General features: G+C 41.6%; 1 protein-coding gene across 11 annotated transcripts in view; it reads left to right on the forward strand.

Annotated features, from left to right (window-relative positions):
* The window catches only part of dati (zinc finger protein datilografo), a 688312-nt gene that overhangs the window by 553619 nt on the left and 111258 nt on the right, over nt 1-23435 (forward strand). For all 11 annotated transcript variants that reach the window (XM_083135422.1, XM_083135415.1, XM_083135413.1 and 8 more), the window contains one exon: nt 13235-13419. In XM_083135422.1, coding sequence (XP_082991548.1) covers nt 13235-13419 — 185 coding nt within the window. The remainder of the gene's footprint in view (nt 1-13234; nt 13420-23435) is intronic.

Below are 23435 nucleotides of genomic sequence, written 5' to 3' on the forward strand. Positions count from 1 at the left end.
CAAAAATTGTTATTTTTATGACCAAACATTCATTATTATTATAATTATTAAATAATAATAATAATAATAATACACAATATATTTTTAACATTTTTGGTCATTTGTCGTTTTTATGACTTTTAGGATTAATCGCGACTAATGTATAAAAATGTATGCTAGTAACACTATTGCTTCCTGTAAAATTTTATTTGTTATTTTTTGTTGCTTTCAACATTTTTTAAAAAAATTCACCTCGCTGAAACCGACAGGAATGTGTCTTTAATTTGCCGCAGTCTGGTTGGTTTTAAGTATTATGTATTTTATTTTTCATATTTGTGTCAGCCTTTGAAACGATGAACTCAAATACAAATTATAAACACTATGCTTCCTAGCTATGTTTTGCTAGCGAGAATAGTTAATACTATAATTTAAATTTAAGACATGTAAGAGTTGTGGCCCAAGAGCTAGTTTTGCGTGTTAATTCGCCCCACTGAAACACTTAGATCAGAACGGTCACCCCAGCGGCACTTATATCCAAACATCCCGTACCACTCTACATAAACGGTGCACATGCCATCAGGAGGACGAGTAGCTCCTAGTGTCGCCGTGCACAATTCGTATTGAACACGGACCAGCCTCGCAGGTAACAAAACTGTTTCGTTCTCTGCAAACGTTTAATTTTTCATTCTCTCTCCCCTCTCAGATCCCTCCTTCCTCTCGTCGTGGCGTGACAGCTTCTCTGTCGAGGTTGTCATTCTCCGTCCCCCTTTGTCTCTGCCGTATCAGCAACGGCATCGCTGTCGCCCCTTGTCTCTTCATTTCAGCAACTGACAGTTGCCGCTCTGACAGACGCTTCTCCTTACGGCGGTATTGACAAACACGACGCTAGGTGCGAGAGAAGAGGAAAGGGGTGGGTGGCTATGCAGATTGAAGGGGAAAAGAGGGGAGGAATGCAGCGAAAAAACTATTTCAATAGACAGGACTTCTTGAAGATGATATGACCAGAACCACGATTCTTCGCTCAAGGAATAAAGTGTGAAAGCAAAGATGGGTGGCGTGAATGGTCTACATGTAATGATCAAGATTTGCAATGCACCTACTGCCGGAAATGATTTATTCCCAATTCAGGAACTGCAGACATTTCAATGAAACCAATGCTGTTTCAGGAACTGGTCTATAACAGTTGGTTATTTCAGTGAAATGTCTTCCCAACTCAGGAAGTCCTACTACTTGTCTCGGAGGATGAATTGACGTTTGAAATAGTTGACATTACACACACCTGTGTAACTAACAACCTTACCAAACCTACAAGTACGAACAAAAGATCTGCAATATACTCAAAATATATTAGAGGAAAGCAGAAACTCCCCGTAAAGGACAGTACTTTTTCTGCAAATGGATATATATGTACGTAGTATTTAAAGGTAACTTGCAGTAACGATAAGAACCTCTCAAAAAACAGCCTCTACCTCTCCCTCAGCGGTTCCTGATTTGGGAGCATTCCACGTGAAAATACCGGTTCCTGAATGGGGAACTTTCGTCTGTAGTTCCTGAATTGGGAACTTTCGTCTGTAGTTCCTGAATTGGGACATCACCGCGGGAAATACATCTTCACGGTGCTGCAACCGTGTCAAAATTGGACTGTGTTACCGGTGGTCACCAGACCGGGTTAATACCGAGACTTTAGTGCCAGACTATCGATCCCTTTCGAGACTTTGATATGATATCCTTATATATGTACCTGATCCAAAATACTATGGGACTTCCTCAGACATATCAAGCCGATATCTAACTGATTATTAGTAGATAGCAGGAGCGTATATTCCAGTCTAGCTAGGCTATCTGCGAAGCCCGAAGCCTAGAAAGTGAAATAGTGAAGAGAAATCTCTTAGAAACTGAGTGAATTAAGCTGATTTGAAAAAGAAGATAATGGCGATTATGAAGTTGGCAACCTGAATTCATAAGAGTCGGCAACCTGAATTCTTAAGAGTTGGCAACCTGACTGCCGTTGGGATGGCAACGTGACTTCCTTGAAGACGTCAACAATGAGCCTAGTCTTCTCCCTTGGTCCATAGCCTAGGACCAGGTGTCATAGTGAGCTAGTCCAGGTCTTAGACTCAGCATACGCCACTGGTATAGATAGATCATATATTTTGTTTGTAGTCATTGGCGGCAATTGTGAACCTGAGGCGCGAGGTTGCATGTATTCAGGATCTAACGGCAGCCATGCTCTTCAGCAAAGTTTTTCAAAATTATTCGGTCTTCACAGATGTTGTGGTTCTACTAGCGTTGTCGCCTTGTACTCAATGGCTCGCGGGATCTATCCACGATGGGTACGCAGTGATAATCAAAGGATCCTGGGTTCCATACCCGGTAGAGGCACATACTGTTTCGAATCTCACTTTGAACTGTAGGTTTAGTTCCGATTAGCCTATCTGTGCATAAAGTGGACTTAAAACACAATTCCGGCATATCTGATGGCGTAGCGGTAACGTCGCCGCTTTGTAATCAAGGGTTCCGGGGTTGATACCCGGTGGAGGCACATAGTGTTTCGGATTGCACGTTAAACTGTAGGTCCCGTCCCGATTAGCCAATCTGTGCATAAAGTGGGGTTATATATAATTCAGCTTCACGGAATGGTCAACAACGATTGTATAAGGAAAATAATCATGGACCTTGTTCATGCACGTGAATAGGTGGGGGGTGTGAGCCTGGTTACGCTCAGAGAACTAAATGCATCATATCGATTGATGCACCAGAATGCATCGATTGTTGCACTAAAGTATGTTTTATGGCTTCTTCAAAGAATCAGATTCACATTTAATGCATTTGGGTGCATTTTTGTATGTCGTGAATTAAACACCAAAGTGCATCATTTGATTCATGTGAGTACTTATTACAGTCGAGATGCACTTCAATGCATCAGTTGATGCACCAGAATGCATCTTTTTCGATGATGCACTTAAACGTATCGTCTGAGCTACATAATCTCTGTAGCTCAAACCAAACGTTTAAGTGTATCATCCAAAAAGATACAGGAAGGTGCATCAAGGAACATCAACTGATGCATTAAAGTGCATCTCGACTGAAGGGAATCCTCACTTGAATCAAATTATACACTTTGGTGTTTCTTTCACGACATACAAAAATGCACCCAAATGCATCAAATGTGAATCTGATGCATTGAAGAAGCCATAAAACATACTTCAGTGCATCAATCGATGCATTCTGGTGCATCAATGGATATGATGCATTTAGTTTTCTGTGTGTAGGAGTAAGGATGAATTTTTTCAGGTTTCCCATTATTTCTACAAGAATACACCGACAAGAAAGGGGGAGAAATTCAAGCATTCAGACGTGAAGAAAAAAACTCACCAATGCGAGTGAGAATCTGCAATGTGTTGCTAATATCTCCGCCATTTTGAGAGATGACTAGATAGCGAGCAGATATAGATGGACGAGGAAAAAAAATCCACGGTGGCTGCTTTCTCAGTTAAAGAGCGGAGAGAGAAAAAAAGGGGGAGAAGTAGGAGGACTTAGGGGGGGGGTCAAATGGGTGGGTTCAGAGTACGTCCCCCCACACCAGTGATGGGTACTTTTCTCATTTGCATTTTCGCTCTCTCATAATATCCGTCCATTCTTTCTTAATGAAAATCGATTGAGTTGATGCACGGAGGGGGGAAAGGGGGAGGGGGAAGTTTTGCGGGAGGTAGAACAGAAAGAAAGAAAATGCGTAAAGGGGAGGGGGTAGAGGGTTGGACTGCTCGAAAGAATTGGGGGGGGGGAGAAAGAGAGAAGGGGAAGGAAAAAAAGGATGAGAAATGACATCAGCAGCTTCCATTTCTGAGCCAATCTTAAAACCACTGCTGTGATTGCCGTTGTGTGTGGGATATCTTGATATCGAACATCAGCTTTCATTTTGGCCTTTTTCCGCATCGAATACAACAAAAATGTTTTTTTTTTCTTCTTTTCCTCAGTGCATTTCAGGATATATAGGATAAGCTTTACATCATATTGACATATTTACTTGAGAGAATTTTTCCTTTTCGGTGATGTCCCAACTCAGGAAGTGCCAATTCCGGAACTACAACGAAAGTTCCCAATTCAGGAACTATGAGGAAAGTTCCCAATTCAGGAGCTGTCATTTTCACGTGGAATGTTCCAACTCAGGAACCCCTGCTTCGGGATGAAAGGGTGAGAGGTAAGGACTGGTTTTTGAAAAGTTCTTATCGCTACTGCAAGTTATCTTGAAATACTACGAACATGTATATCCATTTGTAGAAAAAAGTAATGAGCTTCACGGAGAGTTCCTTCTTTCCTATAATATAATTTGAGTACATTGCAGATCTAGATCTACATTGCAACGCTAGGTTAGCAGTTAAACAGGTGTGCGTAATGTCAACTATTTCAAACGTCAATTCATCTTATCCCGAGGCAATTAGTAGGATAGTAGGACTTCCTGAGTTGGAATTATCCAACCGATGAAGACCAGGTCCTGAGATGACAATATTTTAATTGGAATTTCCATAGTTCCCGAGTTGGGAAATCCTGAAACGGGAATAAATCTTCCTTTCAGGCACAAGAATGCCGATTTTTTTCAGTTAAACCATGTGCGCTTGTGGAAACCAGAGAGCGTTCCGTGCAGTGCTAACTTCACGCCTCCGCACTGCATCTCAAGGCCATTAAGCAGCAGAGCAGGAGTGTTCGTTCTGCCATGATTACACTGCACCGTTACTCCCGAACCAGATGATGAGAAATTTCCCACTGCATGAACGCGACCGACGAAGCATCTTGCATCCTTTCCGCTCCTCTTGAAATGCTACAGTACCGCTGCTCGCTCTACAGTCCACACATGCAGCATGCAGCTCCCTTTCACAAATACGGAATGTTGACCAGGCATGATTTAACCCCATGAACAAGAATTCTGTTGAATACTTGGTGTACTTTTCTAAACATCTGTTAAAGTTAGTAAATGCTTTCACAGTAAATCGTTTCAAAAATCGAGGCTCGCCAATGCTTTAGTTTCAAAACATGGTGTAACCATTCGTTTTTGGTGGTGAACCGAGGTTAGGTAACACCAACCTTGGTATCTGTAACACAGTTCGTATTCTATGGAGACCTCCCACTTGTCAGCAATTTTATTTTAACTTGAATCCAATTTTAACACTTAGTGACAGCCACAAAATTGATAGGCTGCAACAGACCACTGTCCTCCTCCGTAGTCGAGCGGGTTAAGGCGTCCACTCGTCTTGAGATCGTTCGCTTCGGGACGGCGTAGGTTCGAATCCGGCTCTGGTCGGAATTTATTCGGCCTACGTATAGGGCCGGTGGCAACCCACCATCGTGAGGAAATTGGGAAGCTCCGAGTGACTGAGCGTAACCCGATCGAGAAGACCTGCAACGGCTGGGGGCTCGTCGGGCTGATCCCCCGACACTCCAATACTGGTCTAAGATCTCCACGCTACAACAGGTGACGGAGGAACAGTGTGGGAGGGAGACCAGCAGTCGGTAGGTAAGCCAAGGCCCTCACGGGCTGTAGAGCTATGGGTTATTAACAGACCACTTGCGTTTAAAGTGTTAAAGGCCTCAATACTTGATCTTTGACAGCCAATGGTGTAACAACGCATCATAGATGGTACTGGTGTAACACGACACCTTAATGAATGTTAAATTTCTCTATACTTTGCGTTTGGGCAGGTGTAACAAAACACCAAAGATGGTGTTGGCGTAATATGGCACCTCAACGAGTATTTAAGAGGTCTGTACTTGGAGTCGTTTCACGGACAATGGTGTAACAGGACACCAGAGATGGTGCTGAACAACGCCAATTCCGTATTAACACCAAAACTAGTGTCATTTTATACCAAGTTGTTACATTTCACCACACTTTTTTCACAGTGTGGCCGTGTTCCTTCGCAAAACACTACAAAATGAAGGAGGAATATATGCGTTCTCCTCATATAGGTACAAGCACCGTGAAACATATCGTAAATGTTATCTATGAGCCTCGGGCAAAGTAATGCTCCGTATAATATTATTACAGGCTCGTAATACCCACGTCGGACTCATATTGGGCATTAAATAAACAGATGCTTCTCTCCTTACGCCGTTTCTATTTTAGGGGGAAGAAAGACAAACGAAAAACCTGCAAAAGAAGCGGCTTTTCAAGATATTTCAACAGACGTTATAGCATTTTATATAGTGCTATTCATAACCATTATTATTTGCTGGACGATCTCAACCTGCAACGTTGGAGGGGGGAGGAGGGGGGAATTGCCTGTTGCAATACAAGAATAAGCTGGGTCGGGTGAAACAGCGCATAAAGTTGTACGAAATGTTTCGTAAATTAAGGAAGGGGGTGGCCTTGTGGGGTTTTAAGTACCTGAGAGGATGGAGGTGGGGGGAGTCAGGTGGCGTTTTTCACTAATGAAGTGTACTTTTACAGCCTGATAGATGAACGCTCGTACGCGGCTTGCATTTTATTCTTTTCGTTGCTTCTTCTTGAGGGCTTTCGTCTTTGAAGCGGCCGTCTACGGGTTGTTGGCTGCGCAGCCTATCTTTCTCAAGGAAAGAACCCTTATTGTGTATGCTTTCAAAGTAAATGCAGTGTGCATATAGGCGGGGGAGATACAGGAAATTCCCCCCCCAACAAAAAAATCTATCCCGTCACAATAAAATTATTTTGAAATTTGGCTTTTCTTAGAATGTAAACACACTGTATCTAAATTATGTGTAAATGTTAATATAAGATTTAATGACCAACGTTAGAACCAATGTTCTAAGTTACTCAGAACCGCAAGGCAATAGCTGATTGGTAACGTACACAAATTTCCATACCCGAAATCAAATCAGAAATACGCCATTGACTGGTCACTCCCCCCCCCTCCCCAATCAAAAAGCTTAATTCGCGCAGTTGGTAAATGTAAGGGAGGTTTTAGTTCTCGAAGCGGCAGGCCACAAGCGACACGGTGATTTCACACTGAAGCGACATACGACACGGGCCCCTTCTGTCTAAAGCGAAACATTCACCGCGCATGCGCAAACAACAGCCGGGTATTGAGAAAACTGTTACAGTTTTCAACACTCATTACTGCGTATCTGAATGCACTTGCTCTTAACACCATTTTGAACTAAATACATAACCTTTTGGTTGTTCTCACTCCTGGAGGTACATTCTCAATCGTACTGAACTTTCCTTCATATCACATATGCGTTCAGATCCAGTCAATGAATCGGCTTATGAATTATAATAAGAATTATATAATAATACAGAAATGTTAGAGAAGCTAGCTGGGCTACCTGAAGAACACAACATCCTTCTTTGCTATTCTCCACCACCAGGCAAGACAAGGTAGAAATATGAGAGGTGGAAGCTACTCATTTTGATGCAAATGATCGTTGGAATTTAAAAAAAAAAGCAGACTTTTGTTTCTGCGATGGTATAGGACCGTTCTTACCTCTCGTGTTAGACATTGCTATTTTACTAACCGTTCCGGAGCATACCTTATGGATGTTGTGGTCCATAGTAATGGAAGGTTGAGAGAACAGGACCACCTGCGAGAAAAAAAGGGTTCGAGCATGAAACTCGAATCCCTTTCTTTTAATTCAGATGAGCGTTCATTATTTCAAGGTGAGAAATGATCGGAAAGTTCTGTGACAATGTCTTCAGGGTTCTGTGTGACGTTACGCGCCGCTGTCGAGAGGAACGCAGCCACTTAAGGTGTTCAGGGGGGCGAACAGGAACTGGGAGGATATTATGCATGCGTTGGTGCGCGGCCCTGAATGAATAGTGGCCGTTGAAACAAGACCAGGGTAGAGGGCGAAGAATAGTCGAGGCTGGGAAAGGACATGCCGTCTCTCTTAATCATAGTGTGGAGACTTTTTTTTGTGGTGATGTACTTTGTAGGAATTCTTTCAGGCTATCGACCTGCTGATTTGTGGATGTGGGGGTCCCAGGAGGTTTCGTCTCAAGAACCAGAACGGGTCTCTCAGCAAAGCCTACACTCAGAGAACTAAATGCATCATATCCATTGATGCAGTAAAGTGTGTTTTATGGCTTCTTCAAAGAATCAGATTCACATTTGATGCATTTGGGTGCATTTTTGTATGTCGTTACATAAACACCGAAGTGCATCATTTGATTCAAGTGAGGATCTATTACAGTCGAGATGCAATTCAATGCATCAGTTGATGTTCCTTGATGCACCTTCCTGCATCATCGAAAAAGATTCAGGATGGTGCATCAAAACGCATTAACTGATGCATTGAAGTGCATATCGACTGAAATAAATCCTCACTTGAATCAAATTATGCACTTTGGTGTTTCATTCACGACATACAAAAATGCACCCAAATGCATTAAATGTGAATCTGATTCTTTGAAGAAGCCATAAAACACACTTTAGTGCATCAATCGATGCATTCTGGTGCATCAATTGACATGATGCATTTAGTTCTCTAAGTGTACACAATATACGCACCATCGACGGAACAAGTCAGTAAATTGAACGAGTGTGATCTGTTTTAAGAGGTCGCACGTAGCCGAGTGGTTAACGCTCTCGAGGGTTCGATTTTGCCGTGAAAACTCCACGTCGGTTGTGCTACTTGAAAAGAAGCAGCCGACTTCGGTCTAGGAAGCCAGAAAAGAGCGGCGATGGGACTCGACGCGCTGACCATGCGCCACCCAATGAAAAAGTCTTCGGCGGACTATTGTGCAGAGGACTTCAAATTAGTATCTAGTATCTTGCGTATTATACCTCGCCTTTCTGCCACTTTTGGCTAGTCAAGAAGTTATACTCAGTACCAGCTAACTGTAGACCAGGCAAACGAGAACAAGTCTCTGCGCAAGTAGTGACGCGAGATGGCTCCACCAATGAAGACGCGAGAAAAACGGAATTGCATGGAGTGGGGGGAAGAGAGTGTAGTTACCAGCCTTATACCAGCAGCGTGTACTGCTTCGCTCTGCCCAATAGATTTCCCTCGCTTCTCTGACGTTATGCGCGTACTTGCTCCAAAGTTGGCTAGGACAGGGTATAGGAATGATTGAGTCCACCTTTATGCACAGATAGGCTAATTGCGACTGGACCTACAGTTTAAAGTGGGACCCGAACCATTATATGTGCCTGCACCGGGTATCGAACCCGGGACACCTTGATTACAAGACGGCGACATTAACACGGCGCCATTGGGGTAACCAGAGAATGAGAGACAATTTGATTAAATTGGTGAAGGGTTACTCATGCCCCGTCTGAGACCCGAACCCGGGAACTTAGGTGGCGACTTCATGCGATAGTCCACCAAGCCGACATTTTAGATTAGCATATAAACCCATTTTACCCTCAAGCACTGACTAACGTATTTATACACTGTATAAAGCATGGTGTCACGAAGTGAAGAGTAGAGGTTCAAGAACAAGGACTCAGAACGGGTATAACCTAACACCTAATCTGATGTTAAAATCGGGTAAGAGTAAGGTATTTGTGTTTTTCTTAATCTACGTTGCTTTCTGCCTCTTTACGCCAATCGCGACGATGGATGATGATTAGCTTACAGGTAACTGACGCATGGTTAGACAGGGACTCGAACCCGGAACCATCGGTGACGATATCAAGAGTCTACAACCCAATCCTCTCGGCCATCGAAGTGCAACACTTCCTCCGAGATAAACCAATTGAATGCTTGCCCAATATGTCCACCGCCACGGTTCATTCTGAGAAGTTACTTCCGATGAGGGCCTTTTCGGTGGTTCTCGACCATCTCGCTGCTACAGTCCCGACGAGTCTCGGTGCGTAAAGTGGACCGTGCGAACTCTATCGCAACGCACAAAAAATTAATAAAAACGCGCTTTTGGATCCGGAAGCAGAGCAAATGAAGCCAACTGCAGCGTATAGGCTTTCCTATATTTGAATACCGGAGTGTCTACGGTCCATATATCTCCGCAGAGACCCCAATAAACGAAATGGTTGGAACAGGCTCAAAAGGACACTTCATAGAACGACGTGATTAATCGAGCTAAATTATCTGCCATGATTTGTAGCACGTGATCTATGCCTGGAAATTGCAATTATCGGGAGTAACAGCCGTTATTAAGTGTTGCTAAATTACCACAATAAAACACATTCTCCGCACTAACCGTAAAGGTAGTCGCGAACCCAGAATCTCGTGACGTCACTTTCGAGTTTCCCCTCTCTCTACCGTTCGATGCCCAATTCACGGCAACAATAATTGTCGATAATTACGTATTTACACCGCAACATGATATTTGGGGAGGGTGAATCCGAACTAGGCTGCGTTTGTGTATCTCTGCGAACTGTATGGGAACCGCGCTGCCTAGGCATTTCCCGATTTCATGGACAACTCTTCTTGTTCGTTGCGGCAAGACCAAAGGGATTCAACAGGGTGCTGTTCACATGGGATTTATTCCCGATCCAGGATTTCCCAATTCAGGAACTATTGAAATTCCAATGAAGACAGTGCCGTCTCAGGAACTGGTCTATACCAGTTGGATATTTCACTGAAATGTCTTCCCAACTCAGGAAGGCCTACTATTTTCCTCGGGGAAGGATGAAATGGCATTTGAATAGTTGACATTACGTACATCTGTATAACTGCTAACCTAACCTAAAAGCAAAAGATCTGCAATACACTAATAATATATTAGAGGAAAGAAGAAACTCCCCGTAAACACTGTACTTCCCCCTTTCCCTCTAGAGGCAGCGGTTCCTGAGTTGAAAACATTCCACGTGAAAATATCAGTTCCCCAATTGCAAACTTTCGTCGCCGTTCCTGAATTGGGACATGATCTCGCACGGTACCCTTGCTACACACTCTAGGGGTCAGCGTGGCACCGATAATCTTGGAGTTCTGACAAATGCCAGAAGTGCCAGTCCTACACAGAAAATTTGGATTCATTTGGTTTCTTTTACTTCGCTTTTTCTGTCACTTTTGGCTACTCGCGAAGATGAGGATGTGATGATATGAAATTGATGAAGTGACACTCACCAAGAGCACTCATTCCCAGGATCGAACCCGGGACCCTTGGAGTCGTTGGGAGCTGACTAACTGGTTCTGTTCAGGCATATATTCTGAAACATTTAGCTGTTTAGCATTGTCTGTATCGTCCTTTTCCTGCGAGTGTGAGAGGAATCATTGTAACATTATCAACGCTGAAGGCATGTTTGTTCCATCTGTTCACCCTCATCGTCCCGATTAACCTAAGACGTACAAAAGCGACGTAAAGTAACCAAAAATAGAAATAGGAAGAAAGAATGACCCTGGGACCCCTTGATTGCAAGGCACAGGGTGACCACAGCATCGGGAACTTCTGTGTATTGCGGTGACTGAATCTTCACCATCATCTAAACTGGGAATATTGTGTTTTAAAAAAAGTCAATTATTGAAAGACGAAAACTTCTCCGTGAAGAAGTACTCTGTGTACATAAAGGGATAATGCTGTTATCCTCGATCCAGCATGAACGGAAAGAGCGACCGGCAAGGTTGGCGACGAGGGGTTGCGCGTAATGAGAATCGTGCTCAACTGCCCCACTCCAGAAAGCTTGACCCTTCGGAACAATCGAGAAGCCACTGTCCCCCCGCACACTGCATACGCAGGGAGCGGCGCAAATGAAGAACAAGAACACGCCGGGCGGGAGGGAGGACAAAGACTGGCAGGAGGGGTATGGGAAGGGCAGGATGGATATAATTCAGAATTATACAGTCGCTGCAAAAAGAGTAGAGGGGCAGCTGTTGATTTTTCCCTTTCGCGTCCCTCTCGATGACGTCATTAGGCTGGCCGATATGTGTTTGGTCGATTTCGGTGGACAGGGGCAGTGGGTATCGGGAATGAATGTTCTGGTCTTCGCCTAAAAAACAAAAGACAATCCAAGGATAAACCAATGTCTTTTACAGCGCGAAAGATACAAGAACAGTCTAAAAGATCCATTCTTGCACGAACAATCAATTCCAAAAACAAAGATGGTAGCCATACAAATAAATAAGGAATAAATCTTTGTTTATTTACGAGCTAGCAGTGGGTGATATTTATGCAAGGATTACGATATGCTCAGGAGTTGTTAAATTACTTCTACTATAAACAGCACTATTTTGATTAACCATCAGTGATGATAAATTAGTAGAATTACATATCGATTTATGATGTTTCTTAAGCTTCAACTTGGCCGTATCTGACTGACATCTGTCATTTGTCAGTTCGGCTTAAAGTAAGTTGGGAATTAAATAATAATACTTGATAAAGTAGTGTACAAAAAATGTAAAAGTGACAAGTTTTGACACACTGCGCTGTAGTAACAACTATCCTAGCCAACTCGATGACCCAGCGCAATAAGTGGTCGAATTTCGATCTCGCCACACAAGTTCCCTGGTTCGATTCCCGTTCTGCACATGGGTGTTCTTTGCGAGTGTGTCTTACATCAGTTTAACCTAGTAATTGCTCATCCACATCGCCACGATTAGCCAAAATGGCACACAAGCGACGTAAAAGAACAATGACAGCAACAAGGGTATTATCAACTTCACGAATTGTTCTCACGAGTGAATTACTTTTTGGTTTCGCATTAATCTTCCAATTGCAACTTCTTGTGTAATATTGTCTATTCTGTTCTGTGAGACAAAACTAAAACCATCACAAGTTTTTCAACATGTCGGTATTTTAATATAAGGACACTCATATGCCAGATAATGTCCCTCACAGGCCAGTCTGAAAACTAACCACTGTTCTTGTAGCGTAAGGCAAATTAATCGACCATGTAATTATTACCTACTGATGACGATTATTTATTCATTTTAACCGAAATGAGATTTCCTGGCCATCTTTAGAAGTGAATGTATCGTGTTTTTTTTTGGAGGGGGCAGAAATGTCCCTTATGAGAATGACCATATTTGAAGAATGCGATCAAGTTTATGTAACAGGATTGGTCTTGAAACTAGTTAGCGATCCGTGCTCTATATTTGCATGGCAGGCTGCGCAGTTACGTGCGCAGTTGGACGAAAACCTGCAAGGAGGCGGACCATTCTCTGCAACGTCATGATGAGACTCGTTCCGGCCGTACGCTTAATATATAAATGCAAGAAGGTGTCGTGAGCGAGTTCTAACATTGCAGCGCGTATAACAATTCCTGTAGACCTCGCACTTACCATTTGTCTACATTTTTTAATGTAACATATTTGAATGTAATTTTTTTTGTTACCAAAAAAATGTGCAAAAGCGTGATTTTAAAATTTATTTATTTTCTTTCAGGCGAGCGGCCGTACAAATGCCACCTACCGGACTGCGGAAGAGCCTTCATCCAATTGTCAAATCTCCAACAGCACCTGAGGAACCACGATGCCCAGGTGGAACGAGCAAAGAACAGACCCTTTCACTGCAATATCTGCGGCAAGGGGTTCGCCACTGAATCCAGTCTTCGAACACACACTTCAAAGGTAAGTGTATGGGTAAGGGAAGGAGATGATCTCCGACTACAATTAACCAGCGCCGCCTTCTGTCAGGCGCAAGGACGAGTAGTTGAACAGTGGTATAAGTAGTCCTAAGAACTTAATTCTATATACTTAAGTGGTTCGGTGTGATAGAGATAAATTTTAGCCGTAGGGATTTCATGACACTTTTGTCCCCTTTGTAAGTTAAGTCCAAGGTGAGTGGTTATAGAGTAAGTTAGGTTAATGGAACTTAATTATAACTAGCTTCTAGACGCCGAGGGGTATGGTTAAGGATTAGGTTTTCTTTTCTAGCTTTACTAATCTAGGATTACACTATAAAGTGTACTGTCAACACAGCTGTCTGAAGAGATTGCCTTTAGAACGATTTTTTTCTGGTAACATATTCGAATGAAACTAGTGCGAATGGGAGTTATTTATTATATAGTGTGCTTTGCAAATTCTGATATTTTGGAAATGTTAGTGAAATTCCTATTCAGAGTCTGATAAAAGCTAGGCTGCAAAATTGGCAACTGCTTACAGAATTCCTGTAAATCTTACCCTGCACGATTGTACTAAAGTGTGAATTTTCTGCAATCTTTACTAAACCTCATAGTTTTATGCATGCTTGTCGCGTTAAAATTCAACCTTACCTTGAATTTATTGTTTTCCTGATATTTTTACATTTCCTTTCATGTTTTGTCTCCTGTAACTTTTCACTACATCCGATAATATATTGTAAGTGGACAGCTTATATTTTTCTTTATTATTTCACGTCGCTATCTTGCTACTTTTGGATAATCGCAGCGCCGAGGATGACTGATGATTAGATGAAATTGATTGAGTTGATGTTTTAAGTCCACTTTATGCACAGTAAGGCTTATCGGGACTGGACCTACAGCTTAAAGTGGGATCCGAACCACTATGTGCCTCCACCGGGTATCGAACCCGTGACCCCTTGAGAGGAAATTGATGAAGGACACTCTCAAACAACACCCATGCTGGGACTCGAACCCGGGAAACTCGGTGGAGACATCGAAAGTCTATACACATCGAGATATCCCGGCTCGGTGGTAGTTTATGTACACTCCTATTCAAATAAAGTGACCCACTTCAACGGTTCAGCCCTATATAGTGTCAAGTGGGGTATTCAAGTGAAATGTCTATTGCAGGAGTAAATAATATCATTATTTGCACTGTTTCTCAACTTTGGTTTATTCGTGGTACCAAGGTTTTTTATTTGAGGCACCTTCTTGATCTAAATGTCCGCGCCTAGTTGCATGGATACCAGATACCAAACTATATTTGTAAAAAAATCAAATTGCATGGAAAAATTTCTGTTAAAATAGTTAGTGCATGTTGCATGTGAAAGCCAAGTTGACATTGTTGCGATGTCTCTTTGTACCTCAATTTCGCACCTGCCATGATTTAAAAAAAAAAAATGTTGAGTGTTCATTGAATATCTGCCCTATCTATAAGAGATGGGAGGGCTGAAGTATCCATATCGCTAAGCATTGTCCACTTAGATAACGACCGTACTCCACTTGCTTTGAGATTTGGTCGCAGCAGGTCCATCCCAAACCTTCAACACTTGCTGGTCTGTACCAGAGTTTATCGGGTACGGAGATAGCATTTGTCGCTGTTGAAAACAAGCCAATCACTGATTGGTGAAGTATAAAGGCGATGAAAAGAGGAGGGACCAACCATTGGCGATAAGACATATTATCAGTTGCCTACTTCCGCAGTCTCGTTGGCGAAGGCATTTTGTTAAGTCATGCACACATTTTTTTCTCTGGCAGTCTCCTCCTAGACTGACACAAGTCCACATTTTTGTTTTCAACAGCAGATATCAAATTTCATTACGTATTTATAATACCAGTTACGTGCTGCAATTACTAATATATTATATAGGCCTATGTGGAGGTACGGAGTTATCGTAAGCACCGTCCCCCTAAAAATTTCAATTATAACTTCATGTGAGAGGGGTTGTTATTTTACATATTTACTACAATTCAAGTATCTCATTTTCAAAAATTTTTATGGTCCTTTAACAGCAATTTTTCCCAGAGGGGGCGCAGGGCTGTTGCCCCTCTTCTAAGCACGCCTCTAAATCCAGACTGCTACAAATTCTCAAGTTATTGTTCTCAAATATCTTTGTTAGTATCTGAAAGTATCGGAGGGAAAAAAAATTATTGAGGGTATGTCAAGAACATTTATGCATTAGCAGTACAAGTTGAAAATCACACGAAACGAGTTGACAAGAGCAAATATCACGGAACGTAATGGATCAACAATTAAATCATTGTTGAGAAAGCGTGTTTCTATTCACATTGGATTACTACTTAACTGGCTGAAGAAGAGTTGTCACATTATGACGCACTCACTTGGAAATTCTGGGAAAGCCAGGGAAATGAACCGACGAGTGGAAAAGTCCCGGAGTTTTGAATGTATGTCCAAAAAATGGGGAAATTAAGTGAAACCGCGGCTTTTATATTAATTATGAAATTGTGGCAAGAATATAAACTACACTTGTTCTTGAACCAGCTTCTTAATGCAATATATATATACAGGGTGTTTCTAAAGGTCGTTTACAACGCTTGGGAGGTGATTCCTCACACGAAAACAAGCAAAAAGTCTAAGTTCCATTTTTACGACTGAGGCTTCGTTTCCGAGATAGGAGCCTCGCAAAAGGTGACAAAGTGAACGTCACACCTAACTGGGACGAATACTATCACAGATAGAGAGGCGGTTCCAAGGGAATCATAAAGGAATCGTATGTGCTCAGTCCGGAAGTCACTATGAAAAGTTCACTGCACGCATGCGCAATGGAGTCCTCAAAGGAATTGGGGATTTCCAGCAACAACAATGCATGGAAAAGGTATGTAACGCAGCAAGAAGGACCGTGACAATGAGAAATGCGTTCAAGACAACACATCCCGACCTCAAACATCAAAACATGACCACCGAACACAAAATCCGAAAAGTTGAGCACGGTTGCATACCCCAGTTACACGCGAGGAATGAACGAATCATGTCATGTGGCATACGAGAGACAGGAGGAGGGAAAGAAAAACACAATATCAGATGATTGCGACAACGTGTATTTTTACACCTCCCAAGCGTTGTAAACGACCTTTAGAAACACCCTGTATATATATATATATATATACACACAAAAATGTTTTTGTAGATTATATGTTTTTTGTCAAACTATTTGAATTAGTTATTAGCATATTAAAGCACCATATCTTTAAAGAAATTTGTTTTGTCAAAATGAATGGCTGCGCGTTGTGATCAACATTTTATCTCGCCGTCGAAGTTCCCCAACCTGTGCATGGGTGTTCTTTGTGAGTGTCCCCTGCATCAATTTAAACTACTCATCCTCATCTTCGTGATGGACCAAAAAGTGGCAGAAAAGCGACGTAAATAACAAAAATGGAATACAAGATGAGTGGGAACCCTATGACGTCATTAGATCCCACTGTAGAGCCACCTTGCGCGAGAAAGTAGAAACGCTCCAAGAGGTTTGGGTGATGTTAATTTATATCCGATGTTTTTCGGTTCTACGTCTTGCCCCCCTCAGATTGCCTGTGCGGTGTCAGGTACAACAAAAATATTTGAGGACAAGATCATCATCGTACCGTGAATATTTTGCATTGTGCTTTATGATCAACATAATAAGGGCATTCAGAATTCATTAAAAAAGCTTCAGTATTAGAAAGGCACATCAATTAATTTTTATGACTGAATTTCGCTATTTTTAAAATTCAATTACGGCAAATATTAGAGTGGTTTTACTAATTTTCATTTCATACATTTCTTCTGGACAGCTGTGTAGATAGTACCTTATATGTAAACATTACACGTTAAGTTCTTACGCTGTTAACTTCCATGTACTAAATAAGCTAATACACTGCTTCTTCTTTGGGTAATAGGTTTATTGAACAATTTTTATTACAAAAGGACAATTTAGAGTTACCTTGCTAAATTTTCTAGTTTGTCATACGTGTGAAATTAATTACGCGACTACCAGAGGCGAAGATATAGTACAAGCAATGCAAGCACTGCTTGCATTATTCGAATATCATTTAATGTACTTAATGTTTTAGCCTTATTTCGTTTCCATCGCACTCGATTTCGCGAAAAATTACGGCCGCAAACTCCCTCAGCAGCTCTGTAGCAAGCACCAGCCTCATTGCTTGCGGCTGCTCTGCGGGAAAATAACGCAACCGAAGGAGTCACATGGCGAAGGGTGGATTTCGAGTGGAACCCGTCCACAACGCTTATGCCAAAAGCTCTGCTTGCTGAGCTTGCGTTATTCCCGAAAATAGCCGAGCTCAACCGAAAGCAGAAGGATATATTGCCACCAAAAACTACAAGTAAAGAATATTTGTCTTCATGAACACGTAAACAAGATCGCGAATATAAAAATAATTCTTAGTCATAAAATAACTAAAATAAGTTATTATCATTGTTCTAAATTCCATATATATATATAATTTTATATTACAATTTATTTTAGATTTCGCGAATTGTAAAACGCGTAAAAAAAATGGATATTGGGAGTTCGGGCCAGATGGTAAAGGGCGGGGGTTTGTGTTTCCAGGAAGTGAAATGTCTGCACCCCCGTGAAGAGTTTCCCCAGGGAGGGAGGGAAGATTCGACGGACATTGGTCTGCACCCTGTGTCCAGCTCGGTCCAGCTCAAATTACGTCAAAAGTGTTGACCGCACCAGTGTTTGCAACTGCCAAATTATTTACACAGTAATTCAAGTGAGCTGTTTCACAAATTTTACAACCACATTCAATAAATTGACTGCTTTTGAATAAAACTTGGGGTGAAAATAAAGCTATCTAAAAAGAACTCTCTACTGATATTTACACAGCACAATTAAATCGTATACATTGTACACATTATGAACACAAGAACATGTTTTAAGTTTTATTATTATGACACAATTGGTGATCCCAGGATTTTTTGTAGTAGTCTCCTCATTTTGTCATATTTTCCTGCCTTTGACTTTCCTTTTCTTAGGAATACTGGGCCAAAGGGGGGCCAACCCTCCCCCGGCCCCGGACACGCCTCTGTATGACACTTTATTACTTAAATATCATGTATATACTCTTTCTGCTGTAATGATTCTGATTCCACCGCTTAATTTCTATCTCCAAACTCATATATCTTTCCTTCCCATGAGGGATAAAATTAAGGAAATAGGTTGGTATCACTTTCGGTCGTTTCAGAGATTTCCAAAGTGATCTTGCGTGGATGCTTTCCAGTTGTGGAAAGATCATGGGAGTGTCTTCACGTTTTGAGAACCTTGAGACCCTAAGATTTGTTGAATTGTTCGATAGCGGGAAATTTCTCATATATGCAAAGGAGTTTGGAATTTATTGTGGTGAGTACATCGTCTATGCATGTGTTTCTTTGGTTTGAAATGAATTTTTTAAAGTTTGTCTTTAACTTTTTATTTTAATGTTTGACTCCGAATACGATTTTTAGGGTGCACACAAATCCAAAATTACAATCACGCAGTGTAAATTAAATAAATGAGTTATTTTACCTTAATCCGTTTGGTCACCGTTTGCCCACATTAAAAAATAATGAACAAATGAAAGTACTAATAAATAAATAAGAAATTACGTACCCCTTTAGTCGTATGCGGAAAGTTTGCATATGTAAGACGTTTACTACCATACGAATAACGTTACCTGGAATTTCGAAAGTAAATGTGACGTTTGAGGATCATATGGTTTATTTTTAGAACCGTCACTTTATTATGATATTTTGACAAATCCAGCGACCGGGCCAATGAGGCTATAAACCTTTAATCCCCCTCTTGGCGTGCCATTGTACTACATGTTTTGTTGTACTGAAACATTGCTTGCCTCCTTCGTAAGACTACGCTTCGCTACTGGCGACTACTTGGAGGAAAGCATAAGCGTTTGTTATAGACTCCACAAGGTAATTCCCAGACTGAAGAGAGGAACAGGTATCTGTTGCGACATTAGCTCAACAACGCATTCCTATAGTAGAAAGATTGTACATATCGACTATATACATTATAATAGGACGGACCTATGGACACTTTTGTCTGCAGTTTCGCTTCGAATTCCCTGACACTTTCTTCTCGGCCTCCCCGATGGTGCAGTGGTAGCGTCGTCGCCTTGTAATCAAGGGGCCCGTTGGAGACACATAGTGGTTCGGTTCCCACTTTAAACTGTAGGTGCAGTCCCAATTAGCCTTATTGTGCATAAAGTGGAATTAAAACACCAAATCAACAAACCGACTTTCTTCTCGGTATGATGTCGTATCTCGACCACAGTCTCAATTGGCATAAAGTGAAATGCGTTCTGAGAAGGGTGCCGTGGAGTCTTAAGGTTGGTGGTTATGGGGTGAAAATTAATTTTATCTTCCTTTCTCTTTTTTGCCCCTTTCCTTTTCTCTTTATAACTTATTCTGCCCTTCCCTCCTGTGTTCTCTCTTTTCTCATCGTAGCTTATTCTGTTCTTCCCACTTTCTGTATACTTTCTTTCCTTTTCATACCTTGTTCTGTGCTTCCCTCTTACAGCTTTTTGCATTCTTTCTTTTCTCTTATCTTTATAGATTATTCTGACCTTCCCTCTCCCCTTTCTGTATTCGTTCTTTTCTCTTTATAGCTTATTCTGTTCTTCCCTCTTTCTTTCTATACCTATTTGTTCCTCTCCCATTCTCTTGTCGCTTTTCCTTTCCTTTATTTTTCTCATAATCGACTTTTTCTATTTTTCCCTCCATTCCCCCTTTTCTTCTGTTCATTTCTTTCCTTTTCCCTTTATCGCTTTTCTTCCTGGTTCTCTTTCTTTCTTTTCCTCGTGATCGTTCCCTTTTCCTCTCTCGTTCTTTCTTTATCTCTCTTCCTTTTTCTCTTTCTATGATTTTTGGTTCTCATCTTTGTATCTCGTTATTCCTTTCCATTCCATTCTTTCCAAATCATCCTATTTCTCTTTCATTTCATTCCTCTTCTCCCCCGCCCCATCTGTCTATGTATGTATGCATTTTTCTTGCTCTACTAGTTCTGATAATTTCTCAGCATTCTCTGTATTTAGGTGGGCAGGGGATGGGTGGATTAAGAATATTTTACCATATGCCTTCGCCCCCACGACGGTGTCTGTCTAGGAGTAAAATCATCATTCTAAGAAGACAATTTTGCTCGTTCTTGGTAAAATTTATTCACTTGGCCTATAGATGAAACCCAAATCCGTCTAAACTGACAAAAAGACGTATAATCATGAGGTCCAGGGTTCGATTCCGTGGAAGCACACCCCACAGTGGTTCGGATCACACTTCATTCAGAGGGAAGTGCTGCGATTTTCTGGAGAGAAATACAAAAAAATTGACTTATAATTTCTCTCACTGAACAGTTAGGTCGACGGTCTACTTACAATCCTCAGAAGTACTCGTGACTTTACAGTGATGTATTTTATTTATTTTTTACTTTACATCGCTTTTCTGCCGCTTTTGGCTAATCGCGAAGATGCTGATCAATACAGCGTGTGAGAACCAGAGGAACGTAATTTCAAATGCGGCTCTGAAGAGCTCTATTAAAGTCAAGTCTCCACTTCTAATGGTGGCAGTGAGGCGAAGTCACGAATCTCCAATTTATGGACTCTTTCTAAGAATCAAACATATTCCTAAGAATACTTTATTCCTCTCTCCTGTAAATTTGATACACTGAAGTTACGTCCCTCTGGTTCTCACACGACGAATAGTGATTAGATGAAAGGACAACAACAGCACAACAGAGGATTATGCTGGCTGAGAGTTCATACGCCAGAGCCTCGTTAGTCTGCAAAAATGAAGTCTAGTGTACTACGTGAAAGAGGTTGGCATTTGGGTAACCTCACAAAGGGCCAGTGTAATTATCATCTGAACCGTACTAAAAATATATCTTTGAAAAGTGGGGGGAAAACTATAGGGTGAACATAGCACCTCAATCTCAACAATGCCATAACTTGTATGGGAAAAACATCCTCAGTGACATCTCTCCCTTAAATCTGATGGCAACGTGATGTTGCTTGTCGTGTGCCGATAGGAGCTCGGTGTTTGGAATGCGGTGGCACAGTTTTAATGACGTTAAAGTAGGTGACGCGGCGTTGCCTGGGAGGGGGCCGGCGGTGGGTGGATCGGGAGCTTGGTAAGCTCCTAAAAGTGGGAGGGAGGGGGGGGATTTAAACGTTCGTCGCCCGATCTCGCTTCTGCTGTGATTCTCAGTTGCAACGTGGGCCGCCTATCGTGTGGAAAGGGAAGGGGAGGGGGGAGTTGAGGGGGGGGCGCTAGAGGAGAGGTTGCGCCGGAGTAGGGAGTCCCCGTAGCGAGAGTTTGTGGTTCAACCCAGAGCGAAATTGTGGATCCTCTGCGGGGGATTCCCCAGTTTAAGGTCTATCCCGAAATTAAAGGGGGACTCCCGACACTATGCTGTGATTTTGATTAGAACTAGAGAGGGAAGAACGCAAACGGTGAAAGACGCGTTTCTCTACTTTAGAAATAAAATGGAAAGTATCAATTGAAGGATATTTTTACAAAAAAACAAAACAAAAAAACAACAACAAAAAAACACATCTCTAAACACGCCAAAGGGGGGGGGGGGACCTTTACGATTTGTATTCCCGGATAATGTGCACACCAGCAATATAAATGGGACACTTAGTTCCTGAAACACTTCCCTGCAAGGCGTTATGTGTGTTGCCTAACTCTACGGCGATAAGTAGATTTAAAAAAATAATGGCAACTTCTACCAACGCCGTAGAGTTAGGCAACACACATAACGCCTTGCAGGAAAGCCAGTATTTCAGGATCTAGGTGTTCCTTCTTTATTGCTGGTGAATGTACAAGTAAACGATTGAGAGAGAGAGAGAGGGGGGGGGGGAGACTGATGACTAGGGCTAGGATTTTCATGACCTAAAAATCACCAAAATATGCAAAATAAAATATGCTCTTATGACCTGAAATTGTACAAAATATGCACTATAATTTGAAAAATATGCCCTTATAACTGGACTGTTTCAAACATCAATATCTATCATACGTACTATTTTTTGTTCACTTTATGGGCGCTGAGTTGCAAAGCACAATGAATACTTTGTGTAAATTTCCAAATAAAATTGAAACATATTTTGCTGGTCCAAAAATAAAAAAAAACTCGAGTGAGCATGGGAGTAAGAACGAATCCACTTTTAAAATTACTATATTTCTCGAAAAAACGAAAATATGCTGAATATGACCGAGAATCAATCAAAATATGCTCTATCACGCAGAAATGGCCAAATATGCCCTTAAAGTGCACCCCAATTCAATTAGTTTCTTCATAATATGAATTTCTATATGTTTAGGGAACACATCACCTTTACCAAAAATAATATGCTAAAGTCATGAAAACCCTAGACCTACAAATGATGTATGAAGAAGGGACTTGCCAGTCGATTTGAAGTTTTAACTTTGGTCAAGTCTGTACTGAGACATGCATGGATTTGGCTTTGAGACGAGCATATGACTACTGCCAGGATCAATGAACCATTTGTATGTCTGTATTTTTAAATTACTGTGACATCATGACTTACTTCGAAATCTCGGTAATTTTTGCTTCCCATCACTTGTTATGTTAAGTATTTCACATTGCTTTTGTCACTCTTTAGATTAGTCGCGGCGATGAGAATGAATGAAAAGAATGATTGAATACTGAGGAATAGACAGTTTCACTTTGAAATCGAAATGAGGATACCTGGTTTCATAGCGTATAATTTTAATCCCTATATCGTGGTGGGCAAATCCAATCACTTTTAGTTCTATTTTAAAGTGCTCAACGAGGCTGGTTTGCTGAAGTTATTATACTATAATAATAATAGTAAGAATAAGTAAAGTGCTCCCCTGGACTTTGCACCACGCTATGAAGGCCTATAGGGGGTGTGGAGTTAGGTCCCCACACTTTCTTGATCACCGTGGGTGGTGGGGGTGATGTGATAAGCACCACGCCCTGGCCGTCTTTAACC

This window comes from Lepisma saccharinum, chromosome 14, assembly GCF_977018435.1.
Source record: "Lepisma saccharinum chromosome 14, izLepSacc3.1, whole genome shotgun sequence".
NCBI classification, from domain to species: domain Eukaryota; kingdom Metazoa; phylum Arthropoda; class Insecta; order Zygentoma; family Lepismatidae; genus Lepisma; species Lepisma saccharinum.